Raw genomic sequence first — 23,470 nt, forward strand, 5'->3', positions numbered from 1 at the left:
GGCTAAAGGACACTGTAATCCTACAACTCCCATAATTGTATAGCATTAAATCTTGGCAGTTGAAGTGTTGTGAAACTGCATACATTCTATGGTGTATAGATCCACCAAAAGTCATGGTGGATAGTGGGATGTTTGATCAGGGAGTGACATGGGAAGAGGTGAAACAATTAATTTAAAGCAAATGGCAGAAAATGCTGTTGACAGCAAAGCATAATATTGGGAAGGAGAAGTAAAATGGAAGCAAAACAGGAAATGAAGCAAGATGGGGAAAAACTGAAATCTCATGAGAGAGCGGGAAGATATATGAAAGGCAGGTTATTAAAACGTCAGCTTTTATTGTTGTTATTTGAGTAATCTGTTCGTGTTGAGTGAGTTTAACTGGGAGAAAAAAAATAAATCTCATAGGACACAAGTGAATTTATTGCAATGAAAAGAAACAGCCAGTTTAGACCTTTGCTCTGTTGCTAAAGTGCTTTGTGGTAGTTTTTGAATCTGAGCTGCACACAGTCAAGCAGTGCCACTTTTTGTTTGGAAATTCCTTTTTTGGGAAATAACTAAAACAATGACTTGTCCATGTGGATTTCCCTTCAATATGGTAGGGATTTGTGGAGCCCCAGAGTTTTTTGGATTTGCTATCCTTAGCTATCAGGATCAAGGAGGTGTGTTCCAATGATATCTGAAGGACAAGTTGTTTACTCTTGCAATATTACAAAGAACATTATAGCCACGGCACAACTACAGGGTCTGATTTTGACTTATCCAAACAGTCCATAATGGGTGCATCTACTGTAGAATTAATGCCATTTGAAGCAATTTTACTGCCATGTCTCAATGCCAAAGAGAAATGTACTTTTACAAGGTCTTTAGCCATCTCTACTAAAGAGTGCCTCACCAAGCTACAAATCCCTAGATTCCATTGCATTGAGTCATGACAGTTAAAAGAGTGCCAAAAAGCATTAATTTTGCAGTGTAGGTAATCTATGCACTCTAGTGACTCATTATGAGCCATTCAAACTCAAAAGTTTCTGTAAATCCTGTATATATAAATATTACTACAGAAGGCATTTCTATCTTTTTGGTGGTAAAAGGCAGGTTCTCTGGAAAAGCATCCGGTTCTTTGAAAAAGAAGCAATGCATTCAATTTCACTTCATGCATTTTTATCGCTTTAGCAACTCACTGCTTGATTTCCAGTTATTATTGCTTAATGATAGGATACAACACTTTCTGACATTATTGTTTTATAGAAATGATAATTTCCTCTTACATTTATCTCAGTGTAGCCTTTTTATAACAGAAGTGAACAAATTTATCATCAAGACCAAAGATCTAACCTTTTGAGCTTCAAAAGAGCCAGGATGTCATGTTGCTTTCATTCTAGCAAAGTTTTGATAACAACTGTTAATTGCTTTAACTATAAATGAAGCATGGCACTTTCTTTGGATATTGCAGGGCTGATCAGTAATACTAGCAGCAATGCCTTAATTTTTTAAAATATGTACCGCGTGCTGTTCTGTGCTGGGCAATACACAGTGTGATGGGATTTTAGTGACTGGATGAAAGAATGAAATTGTATATAATCAAGCCCTGATATGTAGAATGTATTATTGTTCCATACAATATTCCTGTAGTTAAATATTTAGATTGAAAGATAACAAGTTTGTGGTTGTTGAGCCCTTGCCACAGCATTTTGTTGTCAGAATGTAATATTCTTGTTTTAGTAAGACTTTCATCAAAAAGATGTTCATCTTGATATCATGCATATGGATAAATCTTAGTATATGCCATCTATATATATAAAAAATGTAATGTTAGTTTTACTATGGAGTAAACAACAAAACCACTGAACCAAAACACACCAAATTTGGCCACAAAAGACATAGTTATCCAAAATATGTCTTTCAATTAAAAAAAAACTAGAAAAATAGTCCAAATTAAAGAGGACGAGGAAGAGCCTCCCCCCCCCCCCAACTGCCAGTTAGAAAGGTAGGCTCTTCTGCCTTTAGGCCCTGCCCCCTTCAGCCAAAATGGCGCCCAGGGCACAGGAAGATGCACTTAGGCCTGATCCACACTGCCTATAAAATACAGATTATCTGATTTGAACTGGATTATATGGCAGTGTAGACTCAAGGTCCTTCCACACAGCTATATTACCCATTTATAATCTTATATTATCTGTTTTGAACTGGATTGTCTTGAGTCCACACTGCCATATAATCCACCAGTGTGGATTTTGTACAGCTGTGTAGAAGGGGCCTCATATATTCCACTTCTAAGCAGATAATATAAGATTATAAATATAATGAAATAATTACTGTGGTATAATAATACAGAACAATATAATCTCTAAAACCAGGACAGTAAATAAAGAGCAACACTCTGAAAGCAGGGAAATTGGGAATTCCAGAAAGGAAACAATCAGGGCCAGCTAGCACTTCCAAACAAAGGATTCCCCCAGGCAGGAAGCAGCCAGGCTTTGAAGCTGCAAGGCCATGAAATGCTAATTAATAGGCTTGATCGATCCATGAAAAATTTGATTCTAAACTCGTTTCAAAACTAGAGGGGGCAGTTTTTCGTTTTTGTTGCTATTTACGAATTTGGCCCCCAAAAATTTTCGAAATTAACGAAAATTCGTTATTTTCTAAATTAATTCGTTAATGACGGACGCGCATGCGCAATTCCCAAAAACAGCACAGAGGGAGAGGACTTTACAGGACTCTCCCACCCTCATTTTTTGAGTGATCTTCTTCCAACTTGGTACAGTGGTAGAACACATTTAAAACTGATAGCTCACCAAAATTTGGAACGTTTCCCTTATCCTCTGATTTTTGGCGAATTTTCATAGCTTTTATAATAAACCATTTTTTAATAATTGCAGAAATCTGTTCCTGGTTTGAAAGTCTTATTTCCTGTTAAATTGGGTTGTCTTTACTGTGAAAGTCATTGTTCTACTTCAGAAACTTTGTTTTTGTGGCTGAAACTTTGTTAAATTGGTGTGTGTGTGATATATACTGTCTGTGTATATATATAATATATAGTCCCTGCATAATGTGTGTGTGTGTATAGGTAAAGGTAAAGGTATCCCTTGACGTTAAGTTCAGTCATGTCTGACTCTGGGGGTTGGTGCTCATCTCCATTTCTAAGCCCAAGAGCCAGTGTTGTCCATAGACACCTCCAAGGTCATGTGGCCGGCATGACTACATGGAGTGCCATTACCTTCCCAGAAACACCCAGAAAATGGGAATTCCAGACAGGAAACAATCAGGGCCAGCTAATACCTCCCAACAAAGGATTCCCCCAGGTAGGAAGCAGCCAGGCTTTGAAGCTGCAAGGCTATTCAATGCTAATCAAGGTGACCAATTGCAACATTCACACTTGCCTCCCACAGACAAGAGTTCTTTCTCCCACCCTGGACCTTCCACAGATATATAAACCCCACTTGCCTAGCTTCGCACAGACGTCAAAACCTCTGAGTATCAGGCCTGGCAGGCAGGGAAGGGCAAGCGAGCGAAGGGAGGACAGCCGCCGGAGGAGGACGAAGCAGAGGGGAAGGGGTCTCGATCCGCCGCCTCCGCCCGCCTGGATGCGCCTTGCGAGGAGGAGGCGGAGGAAGTGGAGGAGGGGGCGGCAGAGGGAGAAGCAGAGGCAGGCAGTGAGGGAGGCATGAGCAGCGCCGCCCGCGCCCCTCGCCCGCCTTCGCCTTCCGCCTCCTAAGCGACCCTCCCTCCCTCCCTCTCAGCCCCATCCTCCCCGCAAGGCTTCCGAGGAGGAGGAGGAGAGGACGCCGCCCGAAGGAAAGGAAAGGTCGGTGGGCTCTTCGGGGGAGACCTTGGGGAAGGTCGCTGGAAGGGCGGGAGGGGAAGGGGAAAAAGCGCCCCATTTTCAAGAGCCACTTCGGGAGGGAAAGAGGGCAACCAAGGGGGGACCTCCCTCTCCCCCTCCTTCCCTCCTGGAAGAAGAAATGAAAGACACGTGGATGCGCCTCCTTTCCGACGTGCGGCCCTCGCCTTCCTGGGCGCTGACACGCGAGAGCCTCCCTCCCGAAGACAGAAACCTGGCCCAGTCCTTCCTCGGTAGGCTATTGGGAGATCACCCTTGGGAGGTAATAATAATAAATTATTATCAGCTGCTGAGGCGAGGCGGCGGCCATTTCCCCCCTCCGTCTTCTTCCTCCTCCTCGGCCTCCTTCCCCCTCGCCCCCTCCCATTGGCTGAGCCCGTGACGCCCCTTTTGCTGAGGGGCAAAAGGGAAGGGCCTGAATGGTGGGAGTTTGGGTGCTTTGCAAAAGCTTTTTTTCCTAACGAAAAAAACAACGACATAACGAAAAACGGCCTCTCGCGATTCGAAACCGCGATATCCAGACGTGTGACAACCAATGCTTCAAAATTGCTTCAAAACAAACGAAAATAACGAATTAATAACGGTTAACGGGGAAAACGAATTATTTGAGCAAGCCTACTAATTAAGGTGCCTAACTGCAGCATTCTTCCCTACCACACTAAGACTATTAATTGCTATTCAAACTGGCCAACCAAGGATTCCGCAAGGTAAAAAGTGGCCAGGCTTGCAAGGAGCAAGGCTATTCAGTGCTTTTCAACCTGGCCAACCAAGATTTCCCCTAGGTGAAAAATCCCCAGGCTTTGAAGCCACGAGGCTACTCCGTCCCATTCAACCTGGCCTAGCAAGGATGCCCTATGTAGAAAGCAGCCAGGCTTTTAAGCTGCAAGACTATTCAGTGAAATTCAATCTGGCCAAACAATGATTCCCCTACAAAGGAAGCAGCCAGGCTTCAAAGCGGCTCTTTGATTGAGGGTGCTACTCCAGCTACTCCAGAAAACGGCCAGGCTTTGAGGCTGCAAGGCTATTCACTGCTATTCCACCTGGCCAACAAATGATTCCCATAAGCCACAGCAACGCATGGCTGGGCAATGAGGAAACTATAATTCATCACATTCTTAACAGCCAGTCTGATTTTGTCTTCCATGTATTTTCACTTTAATAGGTTCATTATGTATGGTTTGTAAACCCAGTGAAGTGTACCTTCCCACATTGAAGGTTGATGTGCCCCTCTCTTGCATGGGCTCTTGTGGGTCAGAAACCCGCTGTAGTGAGTCATGGTTTTTGATTGCTTATTTAATATGTTTTTCCCCTAAAATAATATGTGCAGACATTGTCTTCTGTCTATCATTTTGTTATAATGTATGTTGCATTGTCAACTATCAGCTTGAAATATCCATGTAGCCATCTTAGCAGGATGTACATTTAAAGTGCTGGTGCCAGATCTTTCTCTGTCTTTTTAAAAACACCCTTAATGGGACCAGACTATAATACTGTCATATTTCTTTCTTTCTAGATCAAAGAAAACCTCCTCGTGATCATGGTAAGAAAACACCTTTAACTGAACTGCATTTCTGTTAAATGTCTGCTGTACATTGGTCAGGATCAAGTTCTGTGATGGTGCCCTTTTTCAGTCCTTTTTTCCCCAAACCATGCTTTCTCTATTCTAGATGACATTAGAATTAAGAGAGCAACAGTATGGGAAGCTGGAAAATTGAGTTTGTAGATCATTAGAGACCTTATCACATTAGGAAATACTCTGAGACAGTTTGAGAATGATTTTGAATGGTCCCATGACATGACATTTTCCCCATCCTCTCAGTATTCCATTAGAATCCATCTGCAAAGCATCACAGAAATTAATTATTTGCAGATAGAATTCTAATTATGGCTTTTTTAAATACTACAGATTTTTCCATTGCTGAAGTGCTGTTTTTGTGTGTGATAGGAAAATTTTTATGCATCCCATCAGTAACAATACTTTTTAAAAGGTCATATAGTGATGCATGGGGTGTTTTGAATGGATTGGGAGTTGACAGCCTTCCGTGGTGTGATGAGTCAAAGCGCAATATTTTCAAATAGTAAGAATCTTAATAATCCGATGTGATGAGGAGAGTATGCATCCCGTCTCAATATAATATGCATCCAGTCCTAAAAATATATGGGATGCATACGGATATAAACAGATTATATCCCAATGTGATAAGGTCCTAGGTTTAATAGCTAGTTGGATGGGGAATGTCTTCAGAATCATAGTTGGGCCATGTTGGCTGAGGGATTCTTGCAGTAAGACAGAATTTATATTGGTCACAAAGATCACCAATGATTGTCAATTTCATCACACTGTTATGACCTCTCTTTTCTCCTTGCCAACTATTAATTGCTCCCCACTTCCAGATTGGTTGGTTATTGTTTGAGTTTAACTGTAAAGGCTGTGTATCCCTTACCCAAAATGCTTGGGACCAGAAGTGCTTTGGAGTTTGGATTAGGTTAGAAGAAATGGAAGGATAGGGGGACTTTACAAACCACCAGTGTGCCACAAAGTTTGCCAGCAAGAAAACTGGTTGCATTTGGGGGATGGAGAAAAGTAGTGCTAGATTGGGACCGAGGGCACACATTCTAGGTTCTAGGCAGGTTTTCCTGCACCTAAATATAATGAACAGCACAAAGCTATAGCACAAACTGACTCCCTGGCAGCCGAGGTGGAGGCGCATATAACACTGTTACTAGATCTACTACATTCACTCTCTCCCCATTCTTCCCATATTTTTCTTGCTAAATTTCCTTTTCAGCCTCCTCCTTAGATACAATTTTCTCAGGGCTGTGGGAAATCTGGCCATTTTCTGCTTTGTGCTGTTCATTATAACTATCGTACTGAATGCAATACTATTGTAACCTCAAATCCTGGAGGTGAAATGTAGCCTCAAGGCCCACAAATAAGCACGGTGTTCTAATAGTTTATCTTTCCACACTCATTTCCTGACCTAGAAATGTGGTGAAGCCACATGGGCTAGAGTGTTTATGTCCATGAGCTTCCTCTCCATGGCTAAGAACAACTTTTGAGGAATCAATTGGATTCGCACAATGATACAGAGGCCAATGGATCCCACCACACATACAGTAGAGTTCCGGTTATCTGACATAAAGGGGTGTGCCCAATGTTGGATAACCGAAACTGACGGATAATAAGGCGGCCTTATTATCCAAGCCGGGGACTTGGCAAGGAGGGAGGTGACTTTTGCCCATCATGCATGGAGGAGCATGGAAAAGCCCTTCCGGGGGTGCAGAGGGGAAGGCCAAACTAGAGAGGCGGCCTTTGTGCAACTTTTAAAACTGAGGACGCAGGAAGGTGCCTTGAGGAAGGAAGGCGGGCTTTGAAAGAAGTTCTAATGGAAGATTTCTTTTCCCTACACCTTGCTTGCTCACTTCGAGGACCTCGAAGGCTCCTATCAGCTGCCCTGAGGTGGCGGAAAACAGAGCGGGCTTCATGCAGAAGAGGACGCGGAGCTGCAAGAAGGCCCAGGAGGAATCCGCTGTTGCCGCTGCGCTCATAGCTGCCTCTGCCCCCCCTCCCCCTCCTCCTTCGTATCTTCCTGGGGCAGACGGAGGAAGAGGGAGAGAAAAGTCCTCCTCCCTCTCCCTCTCCTTCTCTTGAGTTCCTCCGCTCTAGAATCATAGAATCATAGAATAGTAGAGTTGGAAGAGACCTCATGGGCCATCCAGTCCAACCCCCTGCCAAGTAGCAGGAAATCGCGTTCAAAGCACCCCCGACAGATGGCCATCCAGCCTCTGTTTAAAAGCCTCCAAAGAAGGAGCCTCCACCACACTCCGGGGCAGAGAGTTCCACTGCCGAACAGCTCTCACAGTCAGGAAGTTCTTCCTAATGTTCAGGTGGAATCTCCTTTCCTGTAGTTTGAAGCCATTGTTCCGCGTCCTAGTCTGCAGGGCAGCAGAAAACAAGCTTGCTCCCTCCTCCCTATGACTTCCCTTCACGTATTTGTAAATGGCTATCATGTCTCCTCTTAGCCTTCTCTTCTGCAGGCTAAACATGTCCAGTTCTTTAAGTCGCTCCTCATAGGGCTTGTTCTCCAGACCTTTGATCATTTTAGTTGCCCTCCTCTGGACACATTCCAACTTGTCAACATCTCCCTTCAATTGAGGTCCCCAGAATTGGACACAGTATTCCAGGTGTGGTCTGACCAAGGCAGAATAGAGGGGTAGCATGACTTCCCTGGATCTAGATGCTATTCCCCTATTTCTGCAGGCCAGAATCCCATTGGCTTTTTTTGCCACCGCATCACATTGTAGGTTCATGTTTAACTTGTTATCCACGAGGATTCCAAGGTCTTTTTCACGTGTACTGCTGTCGAGCCAGGCGTCCCCCATTCTGTATCTTTGCTTTCCATTTTTTCTGCCTAAGTGAAGTATCTTGCATTTGTCCCTGTTGGACTTCAATTTGTTAGTTTCAGCCCATCTCTCTAGTCTGTCAAGATCATAGAATCATAGAATAGAATCATAGAATAGCAGAGTTGGAAGAGACCTCATGGGCCATCTAGTCCAACCCCCCGCTAAGAAGCAGGAAATCTCATTCAGATCATTTTGAATTCTGCTCCTGTCTTCTGGAGTGTTAGCTATCCCTCCCAATTTGGTGTCATCTGCAAACCTGATGATCATGCCTTCTAACCCTTCGTCTAAGCCATTAATAAAGATGTTGAACAAAACCAGGCCCAGGACAGAACCCTGCAGCACTCCACTCGTGACTTCTTTCCAAGATGAAAAAGACGCATTGGTGAGCACCCTTTGGGTTCGTTCGCTTAGCAAATTACAGATCCACCTAACCGTAGTTTTGTCTAGCCCACATTTTACTAGTTTGTTTGCCAGAAGGTCACCTCTGCAATCCGCTGTCTCAGAGCAGCTGGTGGGAGCCTTCGAGGTGAGCAAGCAAGGTGCGGGGAGAAGAAATCTTCCATTAGAACTTCCTTCAGAGCCTGCCTCTCTCCCTTCAAGGCACCTTCTCGCGGCCTCATTTTTTAAAGGTGCACAAAGGGTGCCTCTCTAGTTTGGCCTTCCCCTCTGCACCCCCTGGAGGGGCTCCTCCATGCTTCTCCATGCATGGTGGGCAAAAGTCACTTCCCTCCTTGCCAAGCCTGAAGCTCCGCGTCAGATAATACGGTGTGTTGGATAAGCGGAAGTCAGATAACCGGAACTCTACTGTAATTATGTTTTGTAAAATAAAGAGACAACAGATGTCACAGTCAGAGAGATCTACAATCGTAAGATATAGCCTATTTGGTTGACATGGCATGGGAGATCTCTGAGAAACCAATTTCTCCTTATTAAATAGACTTTGGTGTTTAGCTATTTTGTAACCCTCTTTTTCAGGCTCTGTTATGTAACCTGCCTAATTTGTTGCCTTCTCCCCACACATCTACTCACCTTAGGAGAAACAAGTCACTCTCCAACTGACCCTTCCTTCATACCTCCACGCACCATGCTATCCTCACCTGCAAACACCCTGAATGGAAACCCTGGCTCAAAAACAAAAGACACAATGGTCCCTACTTACCAGACCTCTAATTCTACTGAAATATCTGTTAGGAAACTGAACGCTACTTCTCCTCCTGCCACAACTGTTTCCATCGCCATCACAGGTTTGCTTTGGAGAGTTTTTATTATCAAGGTTACCCTGATGGGAATACTATATTTCTTCAAAAACAAGGAATGGAAAAATATTAAGTTTTATTAAGTTGAAGTAATTGCTAAGTTGCTAAGAGCATTATTCAGATGGAGCTGAAGGAATTATATGGTGTGGCAAGCAGTGCAACTCTGCCATCAATTGACAGTTACGTGAAGTGAGTGTGTGAGTAGGTAGTAAGTTTCTATACATTTCAATATAATATAGACTCCAATAAGAAACAATGGTGCACAGATACAGATAACAGTTATGCAGATAACCGCTAAGGACAATTGGCAACCAACATTAGCAAGATGGAAACTGTGTCTGCCATTATTCTTCCTTGTGATGCAGAGAAGCTAGGCTCTTACTATACGTCTTTGTTTGACATGCTATATGTATGAAAAAACATTCACATGCACTGTTCTAATTATAACAACATAGGACAAATGTTTGAGGTGTTTGCATCATGTATGGGTGACTGTTTTCTTGTTGTCTAGATTCAATGTTGTACACACAGCTGATACACATAACAGGCCACCTATTCAGCACCATTGATGTTCTCTACTTTGACTGATCAGACTTTGGCCTCATCAACACTGCCATATAAAATGCAGATTATCTTATTTGAACTGGATTATAGGATTATCTGCTTTGATAACCTGGATTATTTGGCAGTGGAGAATGAATAGCCAGATAATTCCATGACTTTATTCATTCAACTCACATTAGTCCATTTTCAAAATTCTGCAGATCAGCTATTTGCATTCAGGAATTACATACATATCCTTCATTATTGCCTAAGAAAACGCTATGATATTCTTGGGGTCAACGTAGGTTACCATGCAATTTGAAAGCACGCACACATCCTCTTGATTCTACAAAATCTTATGACCATATAGACTATTTTACTATTTTTAATCTACTGTTACAACTGTCTGGCTCCAATGAAAGAGAGTTATAACAACAGAATAAAAACAGTAAAGTAGTCTATGTAGTCATAAGATTCCGCAGAATCAAGAGGATGTGTGCGTGCTTTCAAATTGGTTTTTGACCTATGGAGACTCCAGGAATATAATAGCATTTTCTTAAATCTCTTCTACACTGACATATAATCCAGATGATCAAAGCAGAGAATCTGCTTTGAACTGGATTATGAGTCTATTCACTGCTTTGAGTTTTCTGGGTTGTAGAAGATTTTTGGCAATTCCAGAATTAAACCCGCAGCCGGGGGAGTTAACACTCCCTTCGGTTTCGCAATTTTTGGAGGCCTTTAAGTGGGGCCGGGCTGTGGTGCAGGCTGGTTAGCAGCCAGCTGCAATAAATCACTTTGACCAAGAGGTCATGAGTTTGAGGCCAGCCCATGTTGGGGTGAGCACCCGACAATTAAAATTAAAAATAGCCCCTTCTCGTTGTTGACATAAGTAACCTGAAAGATAGTGGCATCTATCAAGTAGGAAATTTAGGTACCATTTATATGTGGGGAGGCTAATTTATGACACCATAAAATCATCCAGTCGCCGTTGGAATGAGGAAGTTGCCATCACAGTGGATGACGAAGCAGCTGCTCCCCCTGTGGCCAAAATCGAACATCCCCTCAGGAAGCTGGATGCTGGAGAAGGTTTAAATTGCCTCTGCATCTGTCTCAGTCTCTGTTCTATGTTTATATGGCATGGAATGTTTGCTTTATATGTGTACAATGTGATCCCTGCGGGGTGAGAAGGGCGGAATATAAATACTGTAAATAAATAACTGAATATAATCCAGTTCAAAACAAATAATCTGGATTTTATATGGCATTGTAGCCTTGGGCAATGAAGAATATGTAACTCCTGAATCCAAATGGACTAGTGTGAGTTGAATGAATGGGGTCATGGAAGTATCTGGCTATTCATTCCCATCCAAGTTTTTTAACCTTGATTGATATGTTGCCGTTTCACAAGTGAATTAATTTCCAGAAAGGTTTCCAAAAGATTGGGAATTTCATTACCTCTTCCTTTCTGTTAAGGTTTTTCTTTTACCTTTTAGTACTTGGCTATTGTGTTCTAATAGTAGTAATAATGAGCTGATTGCACTTTTGTTACTCCAGAGCCTCTTCCAGCAAGCAACTCATCTCTCACCACCACGCACATGGATTCAAACTCTTCCAGCATTCATCCATTCACCAGCACTCCACTCTCTCCCTCCACCGACATGCATGCACCATCAGGTTTGATGTGCTCTTTTCAGTGCCCCTAAAGCATCTACATGTGTAACTGCATGGTGTACATATCTATACTGTGACATGGATATATGTTATCAGAGTGTAGATGTATAATTGGCTTCTGTCATCTAACTAGAGCTGGATCACAAGGGTTTAGTGGCAAGGTTCAAAGGCCACATCTGCCCTATTCTTCTCAAAGCTTTTGGGTGACTTTGGATGGCGAGATAACTAATAGCTTATTGAAAGAAGATCCCTCACTTTCCAACCTTCCAGGTCCTCATATCACCAGAAAAGTTCAGACGATTTTGCTTCTATGTTCAATTATCTACAGATAATTTAGCATGTCATCTGAACCATAAACTATGCTTGCCTTAATCTATAGCTAATTGAAATAAATTACTTCAGTAATTGCCATTTGAAGTTGGCATGTTTTTTAAAATTGAAATAATCACTCTTTAGAATAGGAAATGGAAGCAGAAACTACAGTAGAGTCTCACTTATCCAACATAAATGGGCCGGCAAAATGTTGGATAAACGAAAATGTTGGATAATCTATCCTGTATTTATTATGGTCTTACCATTTATGTGTTTTAAATACAGTTTTTTTTATCCTTGTATTGTTGTTTTAATTGATACACTGTATTACTGTTTTATCTTTTTTATATTGTGATTTGTATTCTGTTGCTTATATTTTGTCCTTATGTTGTTTGGGCCTCTGCTCCATGTAAGCCGCCCCGAGTCCCCACGGGGAGATGGTGGCGGGGTATAAATAAAGTTTATTATTTATTTATTATTATAAGGAGGGGTTAAAAGCCTATTAAATGTCCAATTACATTATGATTTTACAAATTAAGCACCAAAACATCATATTTTACAACAAATCTACAGAAAAATCAGCTCAATACATGGTAACGTTATGTGGTAATTACTGTGTTTATGAATTTAGCACCAAAACATCACAATGTATTGAAAATATTGATTACAAAAACATTGACTACTAACAAATTGACTACAAATAAAGATAGAATTGCATAAAATGAACTTGCAGTAACAACTTTGTTGAAAATTAAATCTGTAAAAAGTTCAGTCCTTGCTGCCTAGAGAAACAGTTGTGGATCCAGGTGAAAGGCAGGCTGCATTGGATAATGCAGAATGTTGGATAAGCGAATGTTGGATAAGTGAGACTCTACTGTATTACTCTTTGAAGCTATATGTCAGATAAAGCAGCAAGGTACCGCACATGCCCAAGGTTTGCTTAAATTTGGTCTTTTCCAATAAACCGTCTTTTTGCCATGATATTGGAGCGCTTCCCTATATTTGGTCTGACTGATTCCCAAGCAAATGTGCATAGGAGTGCCCCTTACATTTACTTATAATGGATAATATAGCAGCTAAAGGCTTACATCCTATTGTTGGAATGTTGGAATCTATTCACTGAATAAGCAGGCATTTGGTAAATTAACACTTATGTAAATTTCAATGTTCTATTTACTGGATTTTAATATTTGCCCAAAGAATTCTAGTTTTTAAAAATGAGACGTGACAGATTTTCTGTTCTTTCAGCTTCAAGGTTGTTCCCATTTATGAAAATTTGATGGTTACTGTAATACTAACTAACCTTCTGTTTATTCCCTGGTAGATTATCCGAATAATTCTTCCATGCATGACAACACCTCAGCATCTACTGCCACTCCAGCAAACATCTCTCAAGTTTCTGCAAGCACCACCTCTGGTACAATAGGTGACAAACCTGCACACATTGTTACTTGTTACTGCATGCATGCATATAGCTCAGGATGCTATTCACATGTCTGTAATCGTTTTCTTGTTCAGTTTGTAGACATGAATGGGACTGTTTCTTAATGTATATTTCAACTCTAGCAATTGATTTAAGAGCTAGAATTCACAACTGAAGTTGGTCTTGCTTAAGAGCCAACAATTTTGTTTTATGATCTTAAACTCTAGGGACAGAATTCACATGTTGTTGCTTAGATTCTGGTTTCATTTCAGTAAGATTTGCACAGTAATTCTCATGGAAAGAGGCATAACCATTAAAATCCATCATTATATGATTCTGAAATCACTTTGAAACCACTGTCCTGAATTTTGAAATCACTTGGTATGTATCTGAAGAAGTGGGTTTATATCAATGGAAATAAAACCCAGTTAATCCTGAAGATGCTGTCACATCCCCTTTTCCCTCCACTCCCTTCCTCCTTTCTACAAGGGTTATCCAGAAAGCACATTATGTTTTGGAATTAAAAATGAACAAAGTATAGGAGAAAAAAATTACCATATGCAGTTGAAAGCCAGACCCAAATACCATATCTCACGTAGTCGCCATTCAAATCTAGGCACTTACCATAGCAATGAAGGAGCTTTGCAACTCCTACCCCACTAAATTCTGCCGCTTGCTTCCTCAACCACTCATTTCCAACAATGGGGGCGTGGCTGGCAAAGCAGTGTTTTGGCGACGCTGCGCAGCTGCGGGAAGGGGTGACCGGCTGGTTGAGGAGAAGTGGCAGAATTTAGTGGGGGGGGGGAGGAGTTGCAAAGCTCTTTCATCACTATGGTAAGTGCCTAGATTTGAATGGCGACTATGTGAGATGTGGTATTTGGGTGTGGCTTTCAACTGCATATGGTAAATGTTTTCTCCTATACTTTGTTCATTTTTAATTCCAAAACGTAATATACTTTCTGGATGGCCCTTGTATATAATTGAAACTGATGGTGAGTATTGCCTTGGCACCAGGGCCGGCCGGAGATATTTTTTAATGTGAAGCGGGGGTGCTGAAAAGCGCCCCCGCCACCGGCCCCGCCTCCCGCGCCCTGGCCCCGCCCAGCGTGCCCTGGCCCCGCCTCCCACGCTGCGTGGGAGACGGGGCCAGGGCGAATAGTGAGGGGGGCGGGGCCAGAGTTGGCCCCGCCCCCCGCCCAGAGTGCCCTGGCCCCGCCTCCCACGCAGCGTGGGAGGTGGGGCCAGGGCACGCTGGGCGGGGGGGGCGGCGCCAGAGTTGGCCCCGCCTCCCACGCTACTCCCGCTTGCCCGTCTGGCCTTTTCTAGCAGGCCAGACTGCAGCGGAGGTCCCTCCAGGCCGCGATTGCGGCCTGAAGGGACCTCCGCTGCAGTCTGGCCAGCTAGAAAAGGCCAGACAGGCGAGCGGGAGTAGCGTGGGAGGCGGGGCCAACTCTGCCCCCCCCCGCCCAGCGTGACTTGGCCCCGCCTCCCGCGCAACGTGGGAGGCGGGGCCAGGGCATGCTGGGCGGGGGGGCGGGGCCAGAGCTGGCCCCGCCTCCCACACTACTCCCGCTCGCCCGTCTGGCCTTTTCTAGCAGGCCAGACTGCAGCGGAGGTCCCTCCAGGCCCGTCTGGCCTTTTCTAGCTGGCCAGACTGCAGCGGAGGTGCCTGCAGGCCGCAATCGCGGCCTGGAGGGACCTCCGCTGCAGTCTGGCCTGCTAGAAAAGGCCAGACGGGCGAGCGGGAGTAGCGTGGGAGGCGGGGCCAGCTCTGGCCCCCCCCCGCCCAGCGTGCCCTGGCCCCGCCTCCCACGCAGGCGATTGCGGCCTGGAGGGACCTCCGCTGCCGTCTGGCCTGCTAGAAAAGGCCAGACAGGCGAGCGGGAGTAGCGTGGGAGGCGGAGCCAGCTCTGACGCCGCCGCCCCCGCCCAGCGTGCCTTGGCCCGGCCTCCCACGCAGCGTGGGAGGCGGGGCCAGGGCACGCTGGGCGGGGGGGGCGGCGCCAGAGCTGGCTCCGCCTCCCACGCTATTCCCGCTCGCCCGTCTGGCCTTTTCTAGCTGGCCAGACTGCAGCGGAGGTCCCTGCAGGCTGCGATTGCGGCCTGCAGGCACCTCCGCTGCAGTCTGGCCAGCTAGAAAAGGCCAGACGGGCCAGGGCGCACTGGGCGGGAGGCGGGGCACCGTCAGGGCGGTGCCCCGCCTCCCGCCCAGCCTGACGGCGCCCCCCCGGGCCTGCGCCCGAGGCGGCGGCGTCAGGGGCCTCTATAGTGGGGCCGGCCCTGCTTGGCACTGAAATAATACAGTCCTGTGGGCACACATGTCTCAACAGCCTCCCAAAATACATGAATTCCAAGATGGCCCATGTAAACTTGACATCTTTTTCATGAACTTACTGGTGCAACTTACTGGTGAAACTGCAGCCAGTTCTAGTCCAGTCCATCAACCCAGTAATGGAACCCATCTGGTCACAAACCTATTTGCCTTGGGGCCACATTGTGAGCCAGGTTGGGAGGACTGGGCCAGGAGGGCGTGGGGTTGTCCGCTTGTTGGGTGGGTGCGGGCCCATGAGGGTTAAGGCCTGGGAGAGAGTGGGGCCAGGAGGGGGCAGGGCAGGGGTGGTGCCTGGGTCATTCTCAAGTTGTCCTCCTCACATAAAGACGGGGCTGCTTGCCCCATCCTTATGCCAGGAGGAAGGTGGGACATGTGGCGACTGCCCTGATCCTCCTCCCCTGATCCTCAGGCTGTCCTCTTCGCATTATGCCAGGAGGAAGGCAAGACAGGTGGCAACTGAGAGTGCTCCGGAGGGCTCTCAGTCATCACATGCCTTCCTTGAGCAGTCCTCCCAGCATAAGGATGGGACGCTTGCACCGTCCTTATGCCAGGAGGAGAGCAAGACACGGGGTGGCTGAGAGCGCTCCAGATGGCTCTCGGCTGCTGCGGACCACCGTGTCCTTATGCCAAGAGGACAGCATAAATGAGGAGGGTCTGACGTAAGAGCCCTGGGGCCACATCCAGCCCCCGGGCTTTAGTTTGCACATGCCTGCACTAGACCCTCAATTCCCAATACTTCTTCTGAACACCAGCTAGGCAAAAGTGTAATTTAGGCCCCTTCTACACTGTCATATAATCCATTTTATCAAAGCAGATAAACCACACTATCTGTTTGAACTGGATTATATGAGTCTACACTGTCATATAAATCCAGCTCAAAGTGGATAATCTGGATATTATTTGGCAGCATAGAAAGGACCTTAGACCTTGCAAGGGAGGAGGTGACTCCATAGTTAATAACTCTTTGCAGCATCCTCAATAATTTTGCCTTCTTCCCAACTTTCCCTAGAGGGAACCAGGCATCCATAGATAGAGGGATATTTAATTCTGACACTTGAGTATCCCTGGGAGTTGCTGGTGCTGACTATACATATTTGGCCCAGCAACCCTCAACTGCAACATTCATGCTGGCTTCCAACTGGCAAAGAAATTTACTCACACCCTGGACTTCCTACAGATATATATTAACCTTCCTTGCCTAGTTTCTCCATGCCTCACAACCTCTGAGGATGCCTGCCATTGATGTGGGCGAAACGTCAGGAGAGAATACTTCTGGAACATGGCCATACAGCCCGGAAAACATACAACAACCCTGTGATCCCGGCCATGAAAGCTTTCGACAACACAATCTGGATAATAGCCCACCACATATTGTGGATGAAATCCTAACTGCTGTGCAATGGTTCATCTTTTATTGCCCATGTTTATTTCCAATTAATCAATCCAAAACAATTATGCAAAGTTCATTAATCAATGCAATGGGAAATTGAATCTTTATATATTGAAATTCTATTTACAGAGACCAAGTCAGCCAGAGTATTATCATAGTGTTCAAGGTATATAATGTTTTGCCTAAAACCTTTATTTAGGTATCTATCCAAATACATATATAAAAGTTAAAATATATATTAAATAAATCATACTTAAGAAGTATGTTGAGGGGATGATATCTAACACTTCTTCTGTATAAATATATATTTTTAAAAATCATATTTTTTCTCTCATTTTCTTACAGTACCTCCTTCTAGCAGTAGCTGCAGTAAGTCTTTATTTTTTTTCCCTGGAGATGACATCAACTTTTGCAATAAGAACGGACATACATTATTCAATGCTGCTTTCCCCTGCTATCTCACAACTGATAATTCCCATCAAAGTGGCACTTATATCTGTTGAAACACCCACAAGTCCCACTTCCTAATGTGCAGTGGTACTCACATATCTCAGTGTCTTGTTTATCCATGATATGGTAGCAGATGCAAAATGGAATATGTTGCAGACATTTAATTTCACATGTCTAATATTACATGCAACCCTGAAGTAGTTTTTAAAAATATTATGGAGCATAAAATGCCTCTTGCTTCATTCAGGTAAATAATTTAAGGGAGCATAAATGGCAATTTCACCTTGGAAGACAGGTATACATTAAATGTAATTGTTTCTTTTATGGAATTGACTCAGGCAGAATACTTAGACTGGGAAAGGAGATTTAGAAAGTTTAAAAAGTCATTTCAAAACATTTTCACAAAATATCTCCTTGATGGAGAAATGACTTTGCTGCACATGTTAAAATATGGATTAAGGAATATCTGAACAATTTTGGATTCCTGGAAATGCAAGATGCTCAACAACTGTATACAGGCAGTCCCCAAATTACAAACATCTGACTTGCTAATGACCTGTAGTTAAGAACAGGGGGTGAGACAAGAGGAAGTGAGAAAAATCTTCCCCTAGGAAGGGAACTTCACTCCTGAAAGAGTTTTCATGGGGAAAAGGTGTCTCCACAGAAGCTTTCTCACCAATTCTTGTTTTTACAGTAAGCCACATTTTTCAAAATCCAATTATCACAGTGATAAAAAGTGAGATGAGATCTTCTGAACAGGGATACAGATAGATATGAGCTCCCACTGCCACAGTAGGTTAAACGGCTAAACTGCTGAACCTGCTGGTTGAAAGGTTGGTGGTTCGAATCCAAGAAGTGGGGTGAGCTCCCACGATTAGCCCCACCTTCTGCCAACCTAGCAGTTCGAAAACATGCAAATGTGAGTAGATCAATAGGTACTGCTCCGGTGGAAGGTAACAGTGCTCCATGCAGTCATGTCGGCCACATGACCTTGAAGATGTCTTTGGACAACACCGGCTCTTCGGCTTAAAAATGGAGATGAGCACCAACCCCCAGAGTCAGACATGACGAGACTTAATGTCAGGGGGAAATCTTTACCTTTACCTATACAGCAATATAATCCAGATTATCAAATTAGACAATCCACTTTATCTGCTTTGAACTGGATTATATGAGTCTACTCTGCCATACATTCCAGTTCAAAGCAGATAATCTGGATTTTATATGGCAATGTAGAAGGGTCCTTAATTGTCTAGCCTCGCTGATGTAATAAAAAGATGATCAATTATTTAGTATTATTTTTATTATTATTATTATCATCATCATCATCATTTTTATTTATGTCTGGATTTTGTTAGGGAGATTCTGGACCCATAGCCCTTTTTGTTAGCATTTTTTGTTTAGGTTAGGGAAAACTACTTCAGAAAGATAGCAGAGTGTCCAAAATACAAACAGGATACCTATAGCTGAGCGATCAGCTCACAGCAAGCAAAGCGTGAAGTCAGGAGACAAGGGGAAGAGATTTCCCTCAGTCTATTCTAAAACTAACTCTTCCTCATTGAGGACTTGAGACTTGGGCATTGTGGGGTTGAATTCCAACAATTTATACCCCGCCTTTCTCCATGTGGGGACTCAAGGCGGTATGATAGTAAGCTCATTTGAATTGTATGTTCTGAATCTTGATTGAAATTGCAGTGCACACTTAAAAATGTTTTCCTGTTTAAAAGAAATTATGTCAAACAGAGTCTGAATGTATCTTTCCTTCTTATTTCTCAGGTATTATGGTGGAAAAATATGTGGATGCTGGCAGCAATGTTAGTGCAAAACTTAATATTAATGGAGCATCAAATACAGACAATGTTACCTGCTACTCAGATGCAATGGAGGATCTCAAATGTATTTGGAATAAAAGCACAAACGAATTTACTGGACTTCAGGAATGTGAAAGATACACAATTAAAGCTAGCTGCAGTAAACCAGAGTCAATTCATGTCCCACCTGGTAAGCACAAGAAAATTTATATTTTATACAAGAAAAATCCAGATTAATTTGCCCACCTCAGTTGTTTTAACCCTGGTGTTGGATTATTGAATTGGGTGTTGAACTATACTGAAGAGTTGAGCTGGAGGGGCAGTGGAGAGCTTTTGGCAGATGTTTATGTTAATGAAAAAAATCCTGCATTTTCAGTTTCAAGGGGCTTTAATGAATATGCATATTAACACCCAACTGCAGAGTCAATATGGACTTCATGTCAACTTCACTTATGGTCTCCCTCTCATAGGGTTTTCTTGGCAAGATTTATTCAGGGACAGTTTGTCATTGCCTTCTGTGTTGGCTGAGAGAGTGCGACTTGCTCAAGGTCACCCAAGAGATTTTTTTTTTCATGTCAGGAGCAACTTGAGAAACTGCACGTTGCTTCTGGTGTGAGAGAATTGGCCATCTGCAAGGACGTTTCCCAGGGGATTCCCGGATGTTTGATGTTTTACCATCCTTATGGGAGGCTTCTCTCATGTCCCCACATGGGGACCTGGAGCTGACAGAGGAAGCTCATCTGCTCTCTCCGGATTCGAACTGCCGAGCTGTCGGTCAGCAATCCTGCTGACACCAGGGTTTAACCCATTGCACCACCGGGGGCTCCTACCCAAGAAATTTCCATAGCTGAGTGGTAATTCGAACCCAGCTCAACTGCAGTCTAGCCCAACACATCAAATCAAGCCTGACCTGAAGGCTGCCAGGTTCGATTCCCACCCGGGGAGAGCGCGGATAAGCTCCCTCTATCAGCTCCAGCTCCATGAGGGGACATGAGAGAAGCCTCCGACAAGGACGGTAAAACATCAAAACATCCAGGGGTCCCCTGGGCAACGTCCTTGCAGACGGCCAATTTTCTCACTCCAGAAGCAACTCCGGTTGCTCCTGACACGAAAAAAACAAAACAAAACCCAGACTCATACCAGCCACCTGGGGACATGTATGGCAAAGTAACATCAGGGTCTTGTCGAAAGGATGTCGCTCAGTAGCAAGATGCCAAACATTAATCATGGGGAAACTCATAACAAGTATTTTAAGGTGAGAAACCATGTAGTATTAATTCATCAGGCATCTCCTTATTTAGTTGGCCTCTGAAAGAATATATGCAATGCAAGATATGGCAGTGTAGAAGGGGGAATGAAGGAAGGAGGGAAGGAGGGAAGGAAGGAAGGAAGGAAGATACTAAATTCCACTGAAATTGAAAACACTAATCTTAAGGGCATTTTGTCACATGATACATTTCCTTCAAAGCTGGAATTCCCTTGTTAAAAATGAATTATAAGCAACTTCAAGTGTGTGTATGTGTGTATGTTGTTTTTATCTCTGTGTTCAGGTGTCTAACTGGAGTTTCCCATTACATCTACGGACCTTATCACATTAGGAAATACTCCATTTCTGAGACTGTTTGAGAATGATTTCAAATGCCCCCCCCCCCCCCCCACAATCACATGACATTTGCCTCATTCCGTCAGTATTCTGCTGGAATCTGTCTGCAAAGTGTCACAGAAATGGATGATTTGCAGACTGAATTCTGATCTTGTTTTGTTTTTGATTTTTTTTTTTTGTTTTTTTGAAAACTACGGATTCTTCCATTGCTGAAGCACTGTTTTTGTGTGTGATAGGAAAATTTGTTTGTATCACATCAGCAATGATACTTTTTAAGAGGTCATAGAGTGATATAGGGGGTGTTTTGAATGGATTGGGATTAGTCAAAGCACAATATTTTCAAATCATAAGAATTGTACTAATCAGGTGTGATGAGGACAGTATGCCTCCTGTTTCAATACAGTATATATCCAGTACTTAAACAATATGGGATGCATACTGATATAAACAGATTATATCCCAATATGATAAGGTCCTACCATGAAACAATGTATACAGTAGAGTCTCACTTATCCAATATAAATGGGCCGGCAGAACATTGGATAAGCGAATATGTTGGATAATAAGGAGAGATTAAGCAAAAGCCTATTAAACATCAAAATAGGTTATGATTTTACAAATTAAGCACCAAAACATCATGTTATACAACAAATTTGACAGAAAAAGTCATTCATTACACATTAATGCTATGTCGTAATTACTGTATTTATGAATTTAGCACCAAAATATCACGATGTATTGAAAACATTGACTACAAAAATGCTTTGGATAATCCAGAATGTTGGATAAGTGAGTGTTGGATAAGTGAGACTCTACTGTACATAGTTCCATACATACATTAATCTTATAAAGGGGATCCATACATCAAAAATTGGATCATCTGCTGCCTTACATGGGGACTGAGGAGTACATGCTAAATCTGCTTGGCATAAAGTTTTTGTTGATGTGGATCTCTCAGAACCATCCTGCACTGCTATACTATCCAGATTATCAAAGCAGATAATCCACATTATCTGCTTTGAACTGGATTATATGAGGTTACACTGCTATATAATCCAGTTCAAAGCAGATAATTTGGATTTTATATGGCAGTGAAGAGGGGGCCTCGGAGAGACAGAAAAAAATGTGAAAACTCTTGATTCAGCTTTTTTTTTTTTGGATATCCATAAATTCAAACCTGGCTGAGCTTTCAAATTCCTACATCCAGCAAGGCTCCTTCTTTTCAAATGTCACTATCAATGCATGGATAAAGGGGGAAAGTGCGGGAGAAAGCTATACAGCCCTATTACTGACTTCTCCACAGGTCACCTTTTCATTTTCTTCATGTCCCCTTGAGTCATGACAGTGTATTTATTTATTTGTCCTTTTTATATCCCGCCCTTCTCACCCCGAAGGGGACTCAGGACAGTGCACATCACAGCACAATTCAATGCCATACAACACATATCCAGCAAATAAACATATAAGTAAAACAACTGCTAAAAACATTTCAACAATTAAAATCATTAAAGCACATACTGTATATACTTGAGTATAAGCCTAGTTTTTCAGCCCTTTTTTTAAGACTGAAAAAGCCCCCTCGGCTTATACTCGGGTGAGGGTCCTGGTTGGCTTATATTTGGGTCAGCTTATACTCAAGAATATATGGTACATTTATTATTTTTCTCTATTATTATTGGTATTATTACATTTATTATTTTTCTCTATTATTGTTGCTACTATTACATTTATTTTACTCTATTTTTATTATTATTAATACATTTATTATTTCACTCTGATCTTATTATTATTATTAAATTTGAGCTTGATGTAAATATTCAAAAACATTTAACCTACTGATGCCTCAATTAATGTAATTTTATTGGTATCTACAGTAGAGTCTCACTTATCCAACATTCACTTATCCAACGTTCTGGATTATCCAATGCATTTTTGTAGTCAATGTTTTCAATACATCATGATATTCTGGTGCTAAATTCCTATATACAGTAATTACTACATAGCATTACTGCATATTGAACTACTTTTTCTGTCAGATTTGTTGTATAACATGTTTTGGTGCTTAATTGTAAGATCATAACCTAATTTGATGTTTGATAGGCTTCTCCTTAATCTCTCCTTATTATCCAACATATTCGCTTATCCAACAATCTGCCGGCCCATTTATGTTGGATAAGTGAGACTCTACTGTATTTTTATTTCTGAAATTTACCACCCTCGGCTTATACTGGAGTCAATGTTTTCCCAGTTTTTTTGTGGTAAAATTAGGTGCCTCGGCTTATATTCGGGTCGGCTTATACTCAAGTATATACGGTAATCCAATATCATAATCCAGGCCATTACAGTTATCATTGCAGCATTCCACATTCACTTGTTGCACTGATATATTATCCAAAAGCTTAGTCCCACATCCACGCTTCAGTTTTTTCCTAAA

General features: G+C 42.9%; 1 protein-coding gene across 7 annotated transcripts in view; it reads left to right on the forward strand.

The window, feature by feature from the left end:
• Positions 1-23,470, forward strand: part of ptprc (protein tyrosine phosphatase receptor type C) — a 136,148-nt gene that overhangs the window by 70,528 nt on the left and 42,150 nt on the right. For 2 of the 7 annotated variants that reach the window (XM_008115015.3, XM_016995199.2), the window contains exons 3-8: positions 5,352-5,378; positions 9,277-9,486; positions 11,599-11,718; positions 13,352-13,453; positions 17,518-17,541; positions 19,399-19,623. In XM_008115015.3, the coding sequence (XP_008113222.2) occupies positions 5,352-5,378; positions 9,277-9,486; positions 11,599-11,718; positions 13,352-13,453; positions 17,518-17,541; positions 19,399-19,623 (708 nt within the window). Of the gene's footprint in view, positions 1-5,351; positions 5,379-9,276; positions 9,487-11,318; positions 11,719-13,351; positions 13,454-17,517; positions 17,542-19,398; positions 19,624-23,470 lie in introns of those variants that run through there. The other 5 variants (XM_008115016.3, XM_008115017.3, XM_062980788.1 and 2 more) reach the window with 5 other exon arrangements.

This window comes from Anolis carolinensis, chromosome 4 (genome assembly GCF_035594765.1).
Source record: "Anolis carolinensis isolate JA03-04 chromosome 4, rAnoCar3.1.pri, whole genome shotgun sequence".
Lineage (NCBI taxonomy): Eukaryota > Metazoa > Chordata > Lepidosauria > Squamata > Dactyloidae > Anolis > Anolis carolinensis.